The 21,427-nt window shown below is 35.9% G+C and overlaps 1 protein-coding gene across 5 annotated transcripts in view; it reads right to left on the bottom strand.

Annotated features, from left to right (window-relative positions):
- ssp3 (short spindle 3) overlaps positions 1 to 18,777 on the bottom strand; it is a 130,791-nt gene extending 112,014 nt beyond the window's left edge. Inside the window, exons 1-8 of one of the 5 annotated variants that reach the window (XM_067113448.1) lie at positions 18,670 to 18,777; positions 15,665 to 15,731; positions 14,081 to 14,189; positions 12,614 to 12,721; positions 11,799 to 11,902; positions 8,238 to 8,387; positions 6,636 to 7,541; positions 3,370 to 3,498 (exon numbers count right to left, since the gene is read on the bottom strand). In XM_067113448.1, coding sequence (XP_066969549.1) covers positions 3,370 to 3,498; positions 6,636 to 7,541; positions 8,238 to 8,387; positions 11,799 to 11,902; positions 12,614 to 12,721; positions 14,081 to 14,189; positions 15,665 to 15,706 — 1,548 coding nt within the window. In that variant the 5' untranslated portion in view covers positions 15,707 to 15,731; positions 18,670 to 18,777. Of the gene's footprint in view, positions 1 to 3,369; positions 3,499 to 6,635; positions 7,542 to 8,237; positions 8,388 to 11,798; positions 11,903 to 12,613; positions 12,722 to 14,080; positions 14,190 to 15,664; positions 15,732 to 18,460; positions 18,540 to 18,669 lie in introns of those variants that run through there. The other 4 variants (XM_067113450.1, XM_067113449.1, XM_067113452.1 and 1 more) reach the window with 4 other exon arrangements.
- Positions 18,778 to 21,427: the final 2,650 nt, after the last annotated feature.

Raw genomic sequence — 21,427 nt, 5'->3', positions numbered from 1 at the left:
GCAATTCACAATGTATAACCTAAATGGTAGCTAAAAAAATATTAAAGCCTAATGGGCAAAGTGACATAAAGGAGGCATCTAAATATATCATTTTTGCACAGCAACGAAATCTAGTAGGCATGACAAGCAGGTAAGGACCAATTTACTTATTTTGTGGTTATCTGCAACCTAATTCACCAGGTTAAAAATCACAGCATCTAATGGGGCTGGCCTACATGGTTTATTCTTCTAAATAAACTTGTATCAGGAATACGTTTACAAAATTTCTCAACTGGGTAAATTTAAAATGCTGAAGGGTCTAACTTAATTAAGGGACTTGTGTCAGAGGACTAAACTTTGCTGTTTACTGAAATTATGACAATCACCTAAAACTTTTTGCTGTACATGAAGCTAGTACACTTATTTGAATTGTGCTATACTGCTCCTCATGTAAGCATTAAAGGCAATGAAGATAAAGATGAAGCCAATTTGGTCCACCCCACATGAGGATAATTCCTTCATGTTTCCTCTACAATAATTCCTTGACGAGGAAACTTGAAGGAATTACTTTGCCTCATCTGTGATGGACCAAATTGGCATCATCCATCTTTGGGTCAGGCTTGCCTTCCATTCCACCACTACTAACAGATGATGGTAGATTGGTTACTGGCCATAGGGAAAAGGGTGAACTGCTTCAACGAGCTTTTGAAGCTAATCAATCAGCTGAACCTATTCTTACTAAATTTCTATTCTCCCTGTGCTCTCCAAAGTTGCTGAAAAACTTTTTAAGCCACTATATAAATATGTGGAATCTAAAGGATTGTTACCTGATAGTCAATATGCATACAGAAAGCAGTTAGGTACCTGTGATGCTCTTCTACTCTTGACATGTCATTTGCAAGAGGACCTTGATAAGGGTTTTGAGAGCAGAGTAATTCAAATAGATTTTAGTGCTACTATTGGTTTAGTAAATCATAAAGCACTTATTTATAAATTTCAGAATCTTGGAGTGGGTGGGTATGTTTTAGGATTACTTCAAGATTTCCTTACAGGTAGGCAGCAGCAAGTTGCTGTTGATGCGTTTTTTAATGAACCAAGACCTATTGTGTTTGGAGTTCCATAGGGCAGTGCTCTTGGTCCACTATTATTTTTGGTGTGTACGAGTGATATGGTTGTTGGCCTGGATGATGCAACACTTTTAAGTGTACCAAAGTCTCCACATATGAGAAATGAAGCTGCCCTCAGCCTCAATCGGGACATGAACCAGATCAGTGAATGGTAGAGTAGGTGGGGTATGAGGCTGAACTCCAGTAAAACAAAAACACTATTAACTGGCAGATCTCATACAGTTTTTCCACCCCATCCTCCCCTTCAGATGGATGGGACTTTGCTGAATGAGTCTGAAGCTTTAACTATTCTTAGTGTGACTTTTGACTATCTTACTTTTCAGAAACATATAATGAAACTTTCAGCAAATGTCACACAAAAGTTAGGTATTGTTCATAAGGCCTCTTATATTTATAAGAGATAAAACCAATGCAACCTATTTTAGGTCATTTGTGCTTCCTTTGCTAGAATACTGTTCTTAGGTGTGGATGTCTGCTTCAGCCAGAGATTTGTGTCTTTTAGACAGAGTGGTTCATGGTGGTAGGTTTCTGTTTCCTATTATTAGCAGTTATGACTTGGACCATCGACATATGGTCTCTTGTCTGTCAGTTTTTTGTAAATTGTATTTTAATAGAGATCTTTCACATTCACAATTGATCCCTGATGCCTGCTGAGAGCAACCTAATTTGCTGGACAGCACCACCAATATGCAGTAAATATGCATCACTGTCAAACTTCTCAATTCAAGAGGTCCTTTATTCCTCACACCGCTGGACTGCTCTTAACAGCCCCAGAGATGTCGCAACCGGAACTTCAGGTGTTCGTTAAGATGCAATGCATTACTACCCTAATGCTATTCTTGCATTTTAATACATTTTTTTATATTTATCTATTTATTTTGTCTTTTTAATAAGTAAGATCTCTTCTTTCTGTATTGCCCTTTACATTCTCTTACTTACTAATGAGCACCATATTCTTTAGATGCTTGAACCGTAAGTCAACAGCCGCTGTGGGCTTGTTCCATATGAATAGGGTTCATCTTCTGAATACTAATAATTACTAAAAGAATAAATGTAAAAATTCTGAAACAGCTCTGAAATTCATTATGACAAATAAATGACAGGATTTGAGTAATAATGAAATCAATAATAACATAGAAGATTAACCCCACAGTATAAGAAAGACACGTATAAGTAATGTAATCCTGATTGAGAACTGGGCATGATTACTCTGAACACTGTTACTTAATGATCACTCCTCATGAGCCAGTTCCCCTCTACAGAAAATACAACATTAAATAACATGTATTAAACAGGTCCCACAGTCTTCAACCATAACAGAAGATATATTTTAATTATCTTCTTTCCATTTTTTTAGAGCAAACCCTTTGGGCCAATCTTATGAAAGTTAAGATATTCTTACTACTAACTTACTAAAGATCCTCATAGCCTTTAATGTCTGCATGAGGAAGGATCTGACACTTACAGCATGTAAAGAAGCTTTATATAAAGTATATATACAGTCTATGCTTGTGTGCTAAAAAAGAAATTTAAAATAGTTTGCAGATTTTCTGAAGATGAAAGAGATAAAAATCGTTAACATAAAATAAGTCTTTACAGATTCATTAAAGCAAGAACAAATTACTCAACTCCAGATACAGCATGAAAGAAAAGATAGTACCACATTTTACTGTCAACATTGAAGAAATATTATTGAGACAAAGCTTTACCAACAACTTATTATGTATGGTCTACAACGTAAGCTTTCAATTATTTTTTTCAATATTTTGCATAGTTTCAATCCTCTCAACTTTTTTTAAATTTTTCGATAGTTTATTTTGTGTTGCTTACATTGTCAATAGAACAGGCTCTACCCCTCAGTCACTTTCATATAAAGGTGTTGAATATAAGAAAGATCCAACAAAAAATAAATCACCTAACAATAATATGACTATAACAGAACAAAATGCAGAGCACACTACAGCAATCTCTTGCTTATGAACAGGTCTCGTTCCCTAAATTGTTCTTAAACCCTAATTGTGATATGCTACAAGTAATTACAGTATGCACCATATGTATACCTGAATCAATATACTATAGCTAGTCTATGTGAACAGACTATAACTAAACTAGTAAAATCGATTTGCCAATGCAAATGTTCCTGACTTACACAAGAAGTTTTGTTCCTCTGAAACTTTAAAAGTTCAAAGTTCAGAAGTAAAAGTATATGCAGTTTGGGGGACTAGCAAGTGAAACAGAGAAATAAACATGAGGTAGAACAAACCTGCTGCTTAGTAACATTTCCTTTGGATTCAGCTACCCTAGGTGATGGTTGTCGGTTGTTAGGATTCACAGGCCGTGGATGTTTCTGTGGAGTTCTATTCTGATTGTAGGCTTGTCGGACTTGAGATGCCTGAATTAGAAAATAAGTTAAAGAACTATCTTCATCTAGCAAAGCAGAAATTTAACAATTCTATGTGTTATAATTATCATTCTGCAAAATATGTTGGGATCACAAGGGATGTTATCAAAATTGATATAATATACTATATACATATTACGTGGAGTATGGATAAAAGTTAGGAATTCCTATGGCTACCAGTTAAATTCTACATATTTTAAAATCACATTCATATTTCTATAAATTAACACTCATTATTTTCCTATAAATTAAAACTTTCATTATTAACTAATAAGACTCTAAGTTATAATGTTACTTTTACTGAACTGAATGGTTACAATGCAGTAAGCCAATTCTTCTAACAGTCTTTAAAGCTACTAATACCAGTAAATAGTATAAACAGGAAAACTGACTTTTAAATGCAGCACTATTCAAAAGGTCATCTGTAGGAACCTGGCTTCTAAATTTTGACGATGACAAGTAACCAAACCAATGCATCCATTCTTTTATGACAAATATTTAAAAATAAAAGTTGCTTTCCTCAGTTATGTTGGTTCATGGAAATCTTTACATACAGTTTAACTGTCAGAAAAATGAAACACAATTGCTGTTCTCATTGCTTGAGAAAAATGTATACTCAAAATTTTAGGTGTAGTGTAATGCACACAATTCCTTCATGTCAGAAGACTAGGAATTTCTTGGATACTGGTGAGCAAAAAAAGATCTTATTGCCATATGTATACGTATATGATCAACAGAAAGATAATCTCACTTCCATTAACCTCAGTTCTGTCATTATGATGTGATATCAAGCCCAATGATCTAATGAAACTTTTCTTAACTTGCTAACATTGATAAGTTTTTCTGATGCTTGAACAGACTACAATAATTACTTTCGATTACTGTAATGGCTTCATTTAACTTATGTACTCTAAGCCATTTGCAGTTATCAAATCAATTCTACAGGTGAATTATTAACGACATTTATCACTGCATCATTGATGCAACTTGAAATCAAGTGCAATGAAACTTCACCCTAACTGCATTATCATTGGTAAAATGTGATTGGTTTTAATGATGACAGTGGTGGAAGGTCTTCGAATAAAGCGAAATCTCTCATAAAATGTGAAAAGCCTTGCAATGCTAAAATTTTATTTCCACCAGTGGCAAGTACTTGAGCACCTGTATTAATCATGCATAATTCATACTGGGTTTATTTTAATGACTTGCCTTGGGCACCTGTATTACTTATGCATAATTCATACTGGGTTTATTATACAATCTATTATCAGCATGGAAGATTTCAGTCATTTTCATTACTTCTGCTTCTTTATATCTCAAGATGTATGAAATATCCACCTGATTCTTGACATGCCAGATTCGCAAAGTGAATTGAGTAGATAACGGTATGGAATGTAAAATTTAGGCCAAAGAGGTCATTCAGCACTGAATGGGAAATTGAGAGCAGAAAGGTTTTAAAGGTAGAACAGGGGGAAAACCTCGCAGTTGCACTAGGAGAGGGTGAAAATTAAGACAGAAGAAAGAGATTATGAATGGAGGTAAGGTGAAAGGAATGCATGGGGTTGCAGCTAGGGGCCAAAGGGACGCTGCAAAGAACCTTAAGTAATGTCTACAGTGTACCATGTGAGGTGCTTGAATGGAATTAAGACCTCAAAGAAAACTACATCAACATCCTTCACACAGCCATGAATACTGCACCATATGTAATAAAGAAAATTGTCAAATGGGTTTTAGGGGACTAGGACTTGTGAAAGTGTCTTACTGGCAACTGTAATAAACTTTATTTCTGGTATGGGATAAGTCAGATTTAATTTCTGCCATTGACAAATAGATATTCACAGTATTGGACCAACCAGTAAAAATTCCAACCAAACAAAGAATGGATGAAAAAGCAGATATCCCATATGAGAACTGGGTTTATACATAATGTCAGATGTACAGATACAAAAATTGGAATCATTTCTCCTTAAGGACTATTAATTTGTATGAGGATACAGGTTGTTCACTGGTCTCCAAACCTAGGTTATCCTGGGTACCAAAAAATCCTCCTGTAAAATCTATAGCTCATTTTTATTTTCTTCTACTGCTCTCTTTTTGCTTCACATTTGCCAAATTAAACTCAAACTGCAAAACTCTTTAATTATAGACAATTTTTACGGAGTTATTGGAGTTGCCAACAGGCAATGGAATCCATTTATCCCTGCCAGAGAACCTGACCTTTCCACTTGTTTGTTCCCTTGGTATGCAATCATTCCAGAAGTGAGTGCCATGGCTTTTATAATATACCAACTATATACAACTGGAATGCCACTCCATCAATTCCTCAAGTTCATAATTTGAGTCAATGAGTTGAAAATTACAGTATCAGGCCTATCCAATAAGGTATTCACTGTGAAAATCAATGGCCTTTCCCAGGAATAAAAGTAACATTCCTCCTTGTCACAGAGTCCAATACAGACCCCTGTAAAAGATAAATTGTGGCAAGCCAAAATTGAAAAAAAATAAAGCTTAAAATTAGTGTAAAACATCTGCACACAAAAAAAATCCTATGAGAGAAAATATAATTTTAATGAACAATCCCAACACAACCACAACCCAACAAAAATATTAACACTGACACACTGATGTAGATAAGACAATGACGAATTCTTAAGGAAAATGGATGAGTACAAACAGGCCAGCTGAAGAGATCAAGAAATATATCCATCTAAAACCAGACTAAATAAAGAAGTGACAGCTGCTGTCCAAGAAACAGAGGGATTGCCCATTTAGGAATATCTCATTTCTCATTTAACTGCACTTGTTATCTTTAACTAACAATTCTCAGAAAAAGAAACCTAATCCAAGAAAAGGGATGAAGACACTGTCTCTCACATGAACAAATGCATTTGTATTTTTGTATGAATTTTGCACTTTAAAAAATTCATAATTAGCCTTTTCTAGTCAATTATTAACCACAGACAACATACATATCAACTGAATCTTAATGTCCCATCTGTCTCATTTCATAAAGTCTATTTCATTATAGTATAAACTTTAGAAAGTGCAATAAAAATATTTATCATAACAACAAAACACTAAAATGGCCAATTAACAACAACAAAAACCTACCTCTCTATATAACTTACTTTGTTCATATTAACAGTTGGAACAGGCTTTGATGAAGAACTCCTACCCAGAACAACTTCAGCACAAGACCTTTTGGCATCTGTGTTTTCAGCCTTTGCCTCTGTGTTTTTTATTTCTTGTCCTTTCTGGGAGGCCTCCTGAACTTTACAAGTGCTAGTGCAGTCTTTTGGCTTGGAAGATACTGCCTGGGCATTAGTTCGGGGTTTTGATTCTTTCGATTTTGGACTATCAAGAGTTTTCATACTCACTTCCTTTTCTTTTTCACTCGCAATTTCATCTTTTTTATCTTCATCACTTGTTTTAGAATCATCACTACTCAAAACACTGATATCTTTGTTTTCATGAAATGGTAAATCCCCTTTTACTTCAGGAGTTCCAGTCTTCACCCCAAAATCACTGCTAGTAGCTGCTGCATTTTCGCTGCACTCACTTTTCACAACTGACACCTCATCTTCTTCTTCAATTATATTAGCCTCCTTCTCACCCTCCTTTTCCTGGATGCTTTCTAAGGGTTCATGTGACAATTCCTGAACAGGTACAACTTCTACCACTTGGCAATTATTCTCACAAACATTTGTAGGAGCTACAACATCAGTGCTCTTTACTTCATGTACCTCTTCTTTTGTGACGTCAGGCTTGCTCTCCGTGTCTGATTTTGATAAATTCTCTTCCTGTTGTTCTTCTATGCTTGCCTGGTGAACAACAATAATAGGTTTTGAAGGCGTCACAACTTTTACATCACTTGGCCCATCATTCCCAGGGGTCACTATAGGTAATTTTTCGGTGACTTTCTTTTCCACATTAGCACTGTTATTTGTATTTCCTATCTTATCTGGTTTCATTTCATATGTCAGCGCTCTTCTCACTTCACTCAGTGTTGCCATCTTCTTATCTTGATTTATAGCCTGGAAAGAAGCAGTAAAAGAATAATAATATATCAGTTTTTCCTCCTTTCCATACAACAAGAATTAAAAGAGTAAAAAGAATACGTTTCCCTTTACACAATAAAATACATTAACATATAATACTGTTCTACCCTAAACAAAAATTTTACAAACTTTTCAAGAAAGAGAAAATAAATCTAAGACACAAAATAACAAATGAGTCACAATAGCAAAACCTATGGTAATAAAGTTAGTTAGGTTTTTATTGACACAAATTAATCATACCCAATATTAAAACTAACAGAAAACTCTCAATTCAGTTCATATAAGTCTTCTTGACTTTATCATTATTACTCCTCTTTAACCCCTCAAAAACAAAGGAACATCTTGTAGCTGGTATTCCACCACTATAAACAATTCATGAAAATACTCAACTAATAAATATAAAGAGAAAACTTTTTTTATTAAACTATACACACCAGTGATGAGTTCATCTTTAAAAATTTTTTTTTTAAAAAGCTGTCATCTTATCTACCAATTATGGGAAGGTTAAAGCCTACTTTGTGGGCCTAAGCAAGCAAAATACAGTGTAAACAATTCCTCAATACCTACAAAATGGATCTAGACAAAGAATGCTCTAATGGGGATTCTGTCTTCATTTTCTGTTCCTTTAATTCAGTATGCAGTTTCATAGGCTAAGCAAAACTCACGCGTTACCTTTCCTGGGGATGATGAGGTGCGTATCTCCCATGACACAGAGTTTGGACGTTGAGGAGGGGGTGTGTGCTCATATTCCCATTTAACTTTCAGCCATTCTATGAGCTTCTTAAAATCACTTGTATAACGCTCAAGTATCAATATGGCCTCCTGAAATTTGAAAATTAAAAAATAGACATAAACCCTCACTAAATGGACATCAACACAGAACACACTACAAATAAAGTAACACGCTGCTGATGTACTCTCTTTACGTATCAATGATCAAGAATCAGTTGCACTTCATGTTGATTATTATGAAAATATTTCTGAACTGTCACAGGGCTTCCCAAAGTAAACTGTGTTCAGGGTTGAAAATCTGAATACAAGGAGGTTAAAAGAAGTTGCGTAGCCATGTCAGGAAATGGAAATGAACTGAAGTAAAAGGCAGAAAGTAATGAAACTGGGGATAAAAAAGAAGCTATAGCAAAACTTAATCAGAAACAACTGCTTGTGCAAGCCATAATCTCTTTGATCATTTCTAGTCTCACCTTTTGATAAAAATTAACAGAAATTCATAAAAATTAATGAACTCCATTTTGAAATCCCAAATCTCTGACAATATAGAATAAGAAGTGGTCGTAACTTATCTTTGTACTGCAAAGTGTAGTTTTAGGAATACTTCACTATCTTTCCTTACATCCTATATACATTTAGAACATAATTATTCATCAATTTCCAACATGAAAACTGATCCATCTTTGTAATCTTTAAGCCTGTGAATATTAAACTTGCTGGATGTTTAGTAATTTAAATTTAAATGGGCACACAAAGAACACCAACTTTCATTCACTTATAATGTTGCCACTACTCAAGAAGTATGGCACTTCTACAGTGCTAAACTTTATGCCTAATAGTTTATTGTAAGAAAAAAAAAAATTCAAATGACAATTATATCCACTTCCTATTTGCATCTTGCTATATGATGCATTGTCTACAATAACATTGCTATTGTCTTTCACAGCTCCTATCTAATAATATACGACTTCTTCCTTAAGAAAACATAAGGATTGCAATGATTCCATATCTAATTAAGCACCATAATATTTTCGTCACAAAAGGCTTTCTTTTAACAATATTTCCTAATATGGAAAGGAGCCTGGTCCCTCCTTCAGTAGGCACTGAGAAACCGCCGAAGGAGACGGTTACCCTACTACATGAATGTAGCATTGAAAGCCATAGAAGAAACCTATACCAAGTTCATGGAAAATGGAGTTCTACATCTATTTTGGATAAGACCCAATATGCTCACTTGGTAGCCCCAGCTTTCTGTCTCTTCACCTTTAAAATAATTAATCATGTGAAGGCAGATTTTCAAATTTTGTGGAAACTGGGATACAAGAGCCAATGGCAGAATCAAAGCCATTTGCCTTTGTCATCTCAGTGTCTGGTAATTCTACTAAGGCATGAGCAACACTTGTCCTGGTGCTTTTGGGAATAATAATAATAATAATTATAATAAATTGTTTGAATGCATACACACACAAAAACAAGGAAGTTTTTGAGTCTGTGATCAGAAATACTTTATTCAAGCAATTCATTATCTTTATTTTCTTTAGCAGTTATTTATTGTCTGAAGGATTACACTCTCTCAAATCCTTGTTTTCACATTTATAAAGCAGATGAATAGATATTTCTGAAACCTCGGTCACCTCAGCTGTGAAAGCAAGGGCCTTTGCAACATCAGCTATAGGACCTCCTTGTTGCTTCTCTAAATTAAGTATCTTAAAGCAATGTACGCTATTTCCTTGGCCTGACTGTGGAGGCACTGATGGAGAGGACATGTGTTTCCACTTAAGCTTTCCATACAGCCCTATTACAATGGCAGTTTGAGCACAACTGGTCTGTAAGTAGATGGTTGGCTGCTGAGGTTTGGCAGCATAGGTAAAAAAAAAATGTTTATCAGCACAAGTAAAAAGTAATGCCACATCTCTTTGTTTTTTATGAAAAAATTAGGTTTCCAAAGAAAATATCTAAAGTCCATTGTGTTTTTAATGTCAGTTTTGAACCTTTGGCTATACTCTTGAAAACTTCCCCTTGAGTAGGCTCTGCTAAAACCATACTTCAGAGTGTTTGTTAAACTACAGAGTGACTTTTGCATACTATCCCTTGAGCAAAACACTGTCATTAGCTCTACTATCATAAAACTAATTGCAATGGGAGCTTACTTCAATACACTCTCAATCTTTTCTGTGAACATACCGTTAAATTAATAAATAACACCTCATACTAAGCAGGTCTGACCACCTATGGCAAGTATCCGCAAGTTATGTAATCACCGACAGAACCTGATACCATGATTTTTCTCAAGTTTGCTTTCAAAATGCTAAACATAAACAAGTTGCACTGACTGAAATTCTTCTATATACAGTACAAACTGTACTTTTGAGTTAACAATAAACAACTTCTAGGTGTAATTGATGGACTACGTCAATTTTCTAAGTGATCAATACAATATGTGAACAATGAAGGTACAGTCATACCCGGAAATTTAACACTGGCACATTCAGTTTAACATAATCTGGAAAGCCCTCATATGAGATTGTATCTTTTTATCTGTTGGAAGCCAAAGTCATTTTAGTCACTTTAATTTCTCATTAAACAAAAACTATTCTAAATCACTGGCTCCTCCCTTGGTAAAAATTCTACACTACAGCCTAATGTTCTGTATCATAAGGCTTTCAAATTTAAATCACAGCAAATAAGAATACTTTTAAAAGGCAGAAAACAGCATATTATAATGCAAAAATTAAAATCTTCATTAAAAGACAATATTCATGAACAGAATTAGAGTTTAGTTGTCATATGAACTCACTTTCATTGTTAAAAGCAATAAATCTTTAAGAAAGGCTAAGTTGTGACTGAAAAGGTTTCACTGATAAGAGTTAGTTAGTTAAAAATGACTTGTTTAACCAGACCTCTGAACCCCTTTAGGGTTCTTCTCGGGCTGGGAGAGAACTCAAACATAATTTAACTTTGAAGTAAATTAACAATACTCAGGATCTATCACTAGTGGCCACTGCTAGCTATGAGCTGAATACATGGAGGAGGATAATTAGTAAGAATTTTGAATTCATCTGATTTATCTTTTATCTTCAATCACCTCAGGGTAACTAACTCTCCCTGAAAGATGAGTTCCAGATACAGTACCATTATACAGACAGTCCCCGGTTATCGGTGGGGTTCCGTTTCTGAGGGTGTGATGATAACCGAAAATCACTGCTAACCGAAAATCGGCGATTTCGGCGATTTTCGGGGGTTATTGGCACCGAAAAGCACCGATTTTTGGTTATCGGTGCCTCTGTCAGGTATGTATCGGCGTCAATACCCAATTATCAGCGCCGATAAGCGGAAATTGGCGATTTTTGGCGCCGAAAATTGCCGATTTTCGTCGCTAGACGAGCGCCATAAAACTGAGTCGCTGTTAACCGAGTCCGCCGTTAACCGTGGACTGCCTGTACTCAAACTATCAGATATATGGCTAAAAACTATATGACTTATATAATCTCCACAATTACTCACCTTACACTCGACAACACTCTCATCATCTTCACACGTCTGGTAAATCTCATCGACAGCCTGCTGCAGGTTTCGAAATAGGAAACCCCAATGGCGAGCTCTTAAACCTGCAGAGTTATTTTCATAATTATTCACTTGCCAGTTCCTTAGGTTATGAGATCTTGATACTTAAGAGTATAAAAAACAAATAACCAAATAAACCACTGAATCATTCAAATTCTACTGCTCCAAATACATTACAAATTCATTACAGTGTACCACTAATAATTAATAACAATCCTATACAGCATTGCATAAAATGGGTAAAGCCCACAAATCCAACTTATACAACTCAGCAGAGAGTTATTGTGGACAAATTTCCTCCAAATAGATGACAAACAACAAGAAGAATTTACAGGATTTTGAAAAACTTCCGGAACTGAAATAGAGGCTAATCATTCCTGGTAATTTTACACACTTCACCAGGATTATCCCATATCAAAACACTGTATCTTTTATCTATGAAGTTAACCTATGAAGTATATAAAAACCATCTTGAACAAAAACTATTTAAGAGCTTCACAGATTACTGAAAAACTTGCAATTTTTTTTTTTTTGCATCTTTGCATCTTGACATTTAACCATTCTCATTTCAAGAAGTAGGTCTATCCCTCCCCTAATGGCTAAGTCTCACTTTCTCCCCTCTTTTCCTTTTTCCTAATGTCTTAATACCTAGGTTAAAAAGAGAATTAATCTGTTCATCCACTGATCTTCTCTCAAAAGCAACATATAAATAGAACTCTACTGTAGAGACTGAAGAAAAGTTAAAGAATATTTACAAAGCTTTGGGTCCCTGCCGGCAGAAGCTGATCTCGGACGCTTTTCTGATTTTGTTCCTCTTCGTGGAGCCATGTCTACTACTCGTTTCACTTCGCGATGACGAATAACTGGAAAAATTTAATCTGTGACTATCAGACATGATAAATAGACTGATGTATCCTCTGGCAATAAATGGCATAAATCAATTAAAGAACATTTACTAAGATTCTAATAATAAAAGCTTTCATAAGTATTTTTATTAGTTCTAACATTCACATGGCATTTCCTACCTCTCAAACAAAGCAGTTCAGATAGTACTCAACTAAAGATACATTATTATCAATAATTACCTGGAAAGGTAAACATTCTTTATAAAGACTCAACAAAAAAGTAGTACTATATCAGACAAAATTTCCTCACCATGCACTTTACAGTATCATTTTTACTGAGTATTTTAATGCAACCAGTGAGTCACGATTCTAGACTCTCACAGATGGGGTTTACCATAAGGACTTGTTCTTAAAAAAGAAATTTGGAGCAAGATACTGTAGTTAAAGTAGGTAAGAAAACACCCAAAGGAATGGATGAAGAGTACAAGGAAAAAAGCAAGGAAGCTGTGGCCAAAGAATCTTAAAACCCTTTAGTACTGTCTAAAGTGTGCCACACATGGCACACTGCAAGTAACACGCTGGTACAGGGTGCAACATGCAAGGTAACAACAAAGAATGTTTAACCATATACTGTATCTGCTGCAGGTAAATGCTGGTGTATGTAGGTCGCCCCTGTTACACAAGTTTAATATTGGAGGGTAAAAATATTAAAATGTTCATTACCCCTTGACTAATCATGTGGCTTAACATAATAATTTTACAATCTACATAACCCATCAGAAATCAGCTTATATTTCAAGCCAAAGGCTTCATAAGAAAATCTGATTTTACAGACAATAATAAAAGTTCATCAAAGGATTCTTACAGCTGTGGATTTTCTAGCAGCTGTTTAATGTAGCGACATGCTTACGCACTGCAGATTTAATGTACCAGAAATTAAACATCAAAACATCAGAACTGAGCTGAACTTTAGTGGTAAATTTTAAGTCTCGAAAAATTATATAACCTTGATCAGGTTACATATGGATTTATTTAGCTTTCAATTTATAATAGCCTCAAACTTATTTTTCTAAGTACTGTAACTTATAAACTAAATGAAGCTTGTCTAAGCTAGTATTTCTGATAGCTCTCTGGGAAAGCCAATGTATATGAAGGCCTTAATTCACAAAAACTGCATCTGCAATAACCTCATAATTAGTTCAACAGGAACACCAGTAAAATCCTTAACTACTGTATCTACATGAACTTCACAAAAATAACCAAGGAGAAAAAAAAAAAAAGAAATAAAAGATTAAGATAAAACAAGATGCCTGAAAAGTATCTTGAAAGGATAAGTGGCCCAATTCCTTTAGCAGACCACAAGTTCACAACACCAACCATTCTCTGAAGGTGGTGGATCTTGGAGAGGCAGGGAATATGCCACAAGGTTACGAGCTTCTCTTCCTTCCTCCTGAAGCCGAGCCTTGACTCGCTCCACTACCTCATGCTGTAAGTAAAGGTAAAATCACCAGTGGCCCAGTATTGCTTACTGTGCTACCATACAACGTAAAACCCTCCACTGCTGCATTTCAAAATGACGCGTATAGCTTTAATGTCCCAAGACAGTGTATGACATTCAAACTTGTCAAGTAACAAAGGTACTACAACCAAGGAAAAAGTGAAAAATGAGTCAGTACAGTGCTCCATTCACACCAAAGTCACAAAACTAAAGCTCCACAATACAACAGCATATTCAACTACTGTATAACAAGCCCTAACAACTTTATTTATGAAACTGTTATTACTCTGACGTTTTATAAACAATTCGGAACAACTCTACAGCACTAGCCCTTAGAATTATACCTTTTCCCCCCCATTTTATATCTACCAGTAAGAATTCACGTAATTTTTAGAAGTTGACAAGTCAATGGACAAATGCACAAAAACTACTAAATGAAAAGTAAAAAATTCTGGAAATGCAGTAAAGTTAAAAGAAAAAATAGTGGAGAGATTCTCAACTTCACTGATGGTAAAAAAAAAAACCTCCTCTTAAAGCGAGTCTATATACTCAGAATATAAGCACAACCTGGTAGCTAACCAGAAAAAACCCAGCATTAACCAGTGGCAATAAATCAACACCTAGCACAGTTACTCAGTACAGTATCATAATTTGTTCTTATAAGTACTCAAAAGGCAAGAACGCTGGGAAAATTTGTCAACAAAAATAAAACTGCCATGCCTTCCCTAGGTACTGTACACAATATCTAACTCTAACTCGAGTCAAGTCCAGAGACTGGACTGATGGTGGTCAAGGAGGGAAAAAAAAAAAAGCCAATTTAACAATGTCATAATAAGATATTCAGCAAATTTAGTTTTTTCTGACTGCCAAAGCAAATTACTATTATTTCAGCGAGTCATATTTCTAGCTCAGTGGGTTCTTCAAGGAAGAGTTTATATTGGAGCAAGATGAAGAAGCTGGACAGCAAAATGCAAAAAGATCAAAGGGAATGGATGAAAGGTAAAATGCAGAAAGCAATGCACCTGGGGCTGATGGGATACTACAAAGAACTTTTAGTTTTAGTATCATTACTCCTTTTAACTTCTATATGAGAGAATTTTTATGAGAAATCTGTCAATGATGTTGAACACTAATTCACTCAAGCTATCACATGCATCCAAAATTTGGTAGCCATCTTATGAATTTCTAGCAATAAGACTACTGCTGTCTATCAATCAGTTAGAAGTACAGGTACAATATCTAAAAAATCTGGAAGGCAAAATCTACAATATTATATCAATTTCATAAAACAAAACCTACAGTAATATTATAACACTACATATCTTTCTATCCTGTCAGACTTTCAGTCACATTGAAAATGAATAAGACATTAGTTCACACAATACTGCAAATACTTCCTAAAATACAGAGGAGCAAAGAGTAAGAAAAAAATAGGAGGCACACCGTAATCATAAAAAACTAACCTGAGAATCTGCAATGAGGTTCTCACCGATTCCCTCCTTCATGATTCTTGAAACATGGTTGTAAAGTCTGAAAATCAGAAAAGGAGAAAAGATTAACTACAGTAATTTACAAACAATATGCTGTGTAATGTAAATGGCTTTTATGCAATGCAAGTTATAATACTGTACTGTGCACACTTTTTTCAAAGCCCAAAAGCTAAGGACTGTGCACACTTTTATCAAAGCCCAAAGGCTAAGTAAACCTTCATTACTGCTAGAATGCCTATAGCTTATGAAGGATGCTTACTTGAAGACCTACAGGACTTCTTAGGAGAGGTCTTCTTGTCTACCACTACTTCTCCCTCCAAGAGGAAGAGGAGAGAGAGAAGAGGAAGAGGAGAGAGAGAAGAGAAAGGAAAGCTTAATGATGAGGAAAAGGAGGTAGAAGAGACCAGATGTACTTAACCACAGCCATGTCTTATGCTCTTGCAAGCGATGGCTGATGCTGTGGGCATCCCACACAGGAAGAATGACCATGCTGCATTTAGTTCCCAGCAGGAGCAGTAGCAGCACACAGAGCAGCTGACATGGTAAGGGCATGCAGGGGAAAAGCATGTACACCTGAATCGCCAATAGCACATAGGTTGACTACCTTCGCCCACATACCCAACTCTAAGCAAGAGTGCAGTGTAAGCACAAGCAGGGAAAGGTTTGGGGCTAGGGAGAAAGGAGTGGTAAATGCTGCTAGCCATTCTCCTCTATCTCAGACTCTTTCCCATGACAGCTGCAAATCCTACCCCTATAAAGGAGTAATAACAGTAGAGTTCCACCTAGACAGAGGACATGATGTGCCACAAAGGCACATCATGTCACACCCTTCACACCTTCACTGTTCACACAACTTATCTACTGTAAAGTTTATGAATATTCAAAGCAAAAACACAAGTTCCAACCTACCAGTTAGCAGGAACACAAGAAGACATCCCCACTTGACGGCAGCCAAATAAAAAGTGGTCAGTGACTGCAGGTGAGAGGAGGGGCTGCCCTACTCATCCTACTACCACCAGTTAACTACCTTGTTACCAAGTTTCAATGACCAATTTCAGCTTAATGAGAGAGATCCTACAATAAGGTACTGTAATGACTCACAATGAAATATTACTTTAATACAAAAATATAATACCCAGTCAAGTCTCCATAACTCTCAATCCTGAACTGTTTCACTCAGCAAGTTAGCCTGCACGCCCAGCTGCCGCACAGCAACAAACTTATTCTTAAAAGCTGAATCAGTTAGAAGTTACTGCAGGCCAGGTTAGCCAAGCCAGGCCCAAGTTTTTGTGGCTGGTTTGGTATTAAGTCTAGCCTTGCCTACCCTCACATTCAACTGCAACTGATCCAGCCTTACCCTAACTAATAAATGCAGTTACTGAACTCACTATAACTGACACTTTAACCTAGATTGATCTAAGCTAATTTAATATGCAAATTATGATATACTCATTTCTAACCAAATACAGACCATAACACATTTTTTTGGTTGCTTTTCTTGTGTCTAGGATAACTTGAGTACAGTAGTCCATGGACCATCTAACTATTGCAATCCCTACCATGACCTGAGTGTGTATGTGGGAGGAGGAAGGGGACACAAGCTGTTCCTCACAGCCTCAAGTTACACTGCATCAATGCTAGCAGGATGACGGTGGGTGTCATCCTTGCCAGTTAGGGCCCGGAGCAGAAGACTACAGTAGGTTAAGATGAATTTCAGTTATTTCACTTTATGAACTGTGGCACTCTAGATCTAGTTAGGATGGGGAGTGTGTCACCTGGGCCAGGTGAGGGTCCAGCACTAACTGAGGTTAGGTTAGAGAGGTTACATTGTTAGATTACATCCTTGTATTCTACTCTATGAATTAGTCAAGGGTGTGTGCCTCTGCCTTATATAATGTCTTTCTAAGATAAACACTGGTTATAGATATGAACCAGGCATTTTTGGTTGTTAAATGGGGGAACAGAACCCAAAAAATGCAATAAATGTCAAGGAAACAGCTGTACGAAGATATAGATGCAATTTTTTTTAACTAAACAACATAGAAAAGGGTGTACATAATGCAGTATAATTTGAGATAATTTGAGTTTCTTTCATGTTTTTACATTCATCCCCAAGAGCCTGGCATTAGACATGGCAAAAGCTCTGGAGTGCCGTGTTTAGCACCAGCCCTTTGGGGATGAAAATAAAAATACTAGGCTATAACCAATAAATGGTACATTTCCCATTATCTTGATAAATCTCTCAAATTACTCCACCCGTACTATATTGTATATACCAATTTCCACAGTGTTTAGTCAAAAAAATTACATTAATAAACGATATCTACATGATGCCTTCTCTTTACTCTTACAAAAATAAACAGTCCACAAGGGAAGCAGTCAGAATAATTTTATGACTACTTATCTCAAGGTTAATACATTTTAGGCCATTCAAGTTCATACGACTCACTACTGTCCCAGTAAAAAAAAAAACCCTTTGGGCCCCTCATAATTTTTATGTACAAATAGCTAGGCGACTGGGATACAGAAACACAAAAAAAGTGGTCACAAATGCAGACAATACAAGACAGGTCATCAAAAATATATAAAGGTTTGTGTATCTGGCGAAAAACTGAAGTAGCGTAGATGGTATTACCCCCTCGACTACCCCAGTAACTTCAAGAATGTAAATGAAGGCTGGGCCAAGCTACTGCAGGTACTCAGGCTCATATAGGGGCTTCAAGAAGACGCCTAATCTACCACCATAAGTATAAATCCAACACTACTTACAACGGTGCTACGCTAATGTAAGGTCACAACAGGTCATCGCATATCCTTTAACAAGATCGTAGCTTGACCTTGGTCATGAATCATCCTGGTTTGTCCACTCGGTCCTTACGGTTAAAACAATACCAAAGCATCTAGCTAATCATTATTCGTGACACTTTGAAATAACATTGCTTAATATAACTGAAAGTGTGCGTAAATTGGTTACTTACACGGTATATATTTTTATAAATCAGATATTCGTGAGCTGTTTTTGTTTGGGGACGGATGGATTGCTACACATATTTACCTTACTCTTACACTGTTGCCAGATCTACCTGATTGTCAGTTGGTTAGCGCACTAGCAACTTTTGCTAAGTCGTTGTGATATTTTGCGTTGTATTTAACATTCAAATGTAGGTTACTCGTAATTAACATCTGGAATATTTTATAATAATTCAAAAGTTTAAATTATTTGTTCATTGCCATGTTGTGGACACATGACACTTCATCGTTATTGAATATAGTTTGCTGATATTATAGCACTTTTTTGTAGTAGGGTGGTAATGTTTTTGTTGAGCTCCTCGTTCAAAAGCGTGAAAATTTGGATCGAAATACGTAAACCTGTTAGGAGCAAAACATTAATTTTCAAAGGTAGAATTCTATTTGCTTTGAAGATTCATCAACTATTCAAAGCAACGATTTAAAGAACGTAGCAGAGATGAATATTGGACTGAAAGAACGTGAAGGCTGTCATAATTTTCTATGAGGAATCTCAAAATTCTTGAGAGGGTTGATCAGTCTCTCGGGATTATTTATCATGAATTCAAGAAATAACAATGATAATGATGAGAAAGACGACTACATGATATTTACCCTGCAAACTGCAGAAAAAATGGAAAATGAAATCAAAGAACCATCAAAGTATTTTCCTGTAGATGTCAACGTCAAGTCAATCTTGCAAAGGTGTGATTATCGTGTTTTACACTTTATGTACGTAGGCGGTCTAAATGCATATGTGACCACACATCCCCACTCACAGACATACTTGTTTTAGTTAATTTTTAAAAATCCTATTGAATAAACAAAGTTTTTCTTTACGGCTTGGTCCTGACTTAACTGGACGGATACAGAGGCCAGCAAAAATGAACCTAAACAAGGAAGACAGCTGCAGGAAAGGAGGCCATGTTAAACTGCACTGTTAAACAGCATTGCATTTCAGTTTCTGTTTCCATTTCCATCACCTGCGCCATCTCCATGTCTATTTTTTGACGCCCTCTTACCAGTTTGTTCCATGCATCACACCCATTTTGCATGCTTAGTAGATTTAATAGTCTTCTCGAAGTCTTTGGTCTGACCAAATGTCAGTTTCATGGTGAGAAATCTCGTTTCAACTAATAGCAATTCTATTCATAGGGAAATAAAGGCAAATGCTAACTAAAAATTACGATTGATAAGGATAACTTTAACAATAAAAAAGTCATAATTCTCCCCGAAAATGTATAATCAGTGATGGAAATGAGTCTTTGGGGCTGTGTATACTCTATGACCAAGGATAAGACTATATATAGCCTATCCCGGATTTATGCTCGGCGATCATAAAGCGATTCCTGGAACGTCTTGCTGGGGTTCCAGATGACACTTGAGTATTATCTGGAGAATCAGAGTGCAAAATTTGGAAATTTCCTTAAAAAAAAACTTATATACCTAATCCAGGCAAAAATTAAAAGCCATAAGTGCATATGCCACTCATCTGAACAGGTTCTCAAGATATCATAAATGTTGCTCTTCACATAAGTTGATATTGCCGACAGGCTTTTGTCCAATACAACAATCTGTCGTAAAAAATATTATGTGCTTTTTTTCGGAATTCTTAGATTTTGGAATGACGAATATTGTAACTGAAATAATAATTAGCAATTCAACTTTGGTTATTAGGGTCACCTAATAAATTTACATTCCTCTAACAGAAAATCTATAAAAATATAGATAATTTTATCCCAGCAAAGGTGAAATGTGCGAAATTGTTACTGCCACTCGAGATGTTTAAAATACTGCAAATAGTCATATATGCACTGCCGTGACACTAATTTTTTGGGGTATTTTCTTAGAAATGTTCCCAGAATGGCAAGATTTTTTCTTTTTGGCGAAAATACTGTAAATCTGAAGAAATCCAAACATCTCTTAAGCACATGGCTACGCTGATTGTGAGTGATTTTTTAAATATACAAAAGGGGAATGATAGAAAGATCAAAGTCTTTTTCTTTAATTAATAGATGCAGACAGATATGTTGAGTTAAACTTGACATGATATCAAATGAACTGAGGACAGGTACAATTGTGTTTTCTGTTGCAGGTAAATTAGGCTTTAAAACGAACTGTAGATGCTCTTCAACTTTACTTACCTGTGCAAAAATCTCACCTGATCATTATCACCAGGCCTATGGACACTGAAAAAGCCCCCTCTGAATTCCTTCTTTGAATATAATAAAATAGCCAACACAGTCATAATTGTTAAATCTCCTTTCATAAGTTTGTATGTCATCGAAAATACTCTTTGACAATGGCATACATTTGTAAAATGGTTTATGGGCCTTCTAAATGAATGCAAGACTCATTAAACAGAAGTAATTGAAAAGAGAAAATACTTTACGAATAAGTGAGTGCATAACTTTAGTTGATAAATAAAACAAGTAAAAAAATGCACAGAGTTTCTTCGGCGCGATCGAGTTTTCTGTACATCGTATAATCAAGGCCACCGAAAATAGATCTATCTATCGGTGGTCTCGATATAATGCCGCATGAGCCGCGGCCCATGAAACTTTAACCACGGCCCGGGTGGCATGACCTATATCAGCCACAGATGGACGATCGCCGCCAAATTTAACCTAAATAAAATAAAGTTATTGAGGTCTAGAGGGCTGCAATTTGGTATGTTTGATGGCTGGAGGGTGGACGATCAACATACCAATTTGCAGCCCTCTAGCCTTG

The sequence above is a fragment of the Macrobrachium rosenbergii genome, chromosome 12, assembly GCF_040412425.1.
Source record: "Macrobrachium rosenbergii isolate ZJJX-2024 chromosome 12, ASM4041242v1, whole genome shotgun sequence".
Classification (NCBI taxonomy): Eukaryota; Metazoa; Arthropoda; class Malacostraca; order Decapoda; family Palaemonidae; genus Macrobrachium; species Macrobrachium rosenbergii.
The sequence above is the reverse complement of the archived record's forward strand: the minus strand, read 5'-3'. Positions and strand labels throughout refer to the sequence as shown.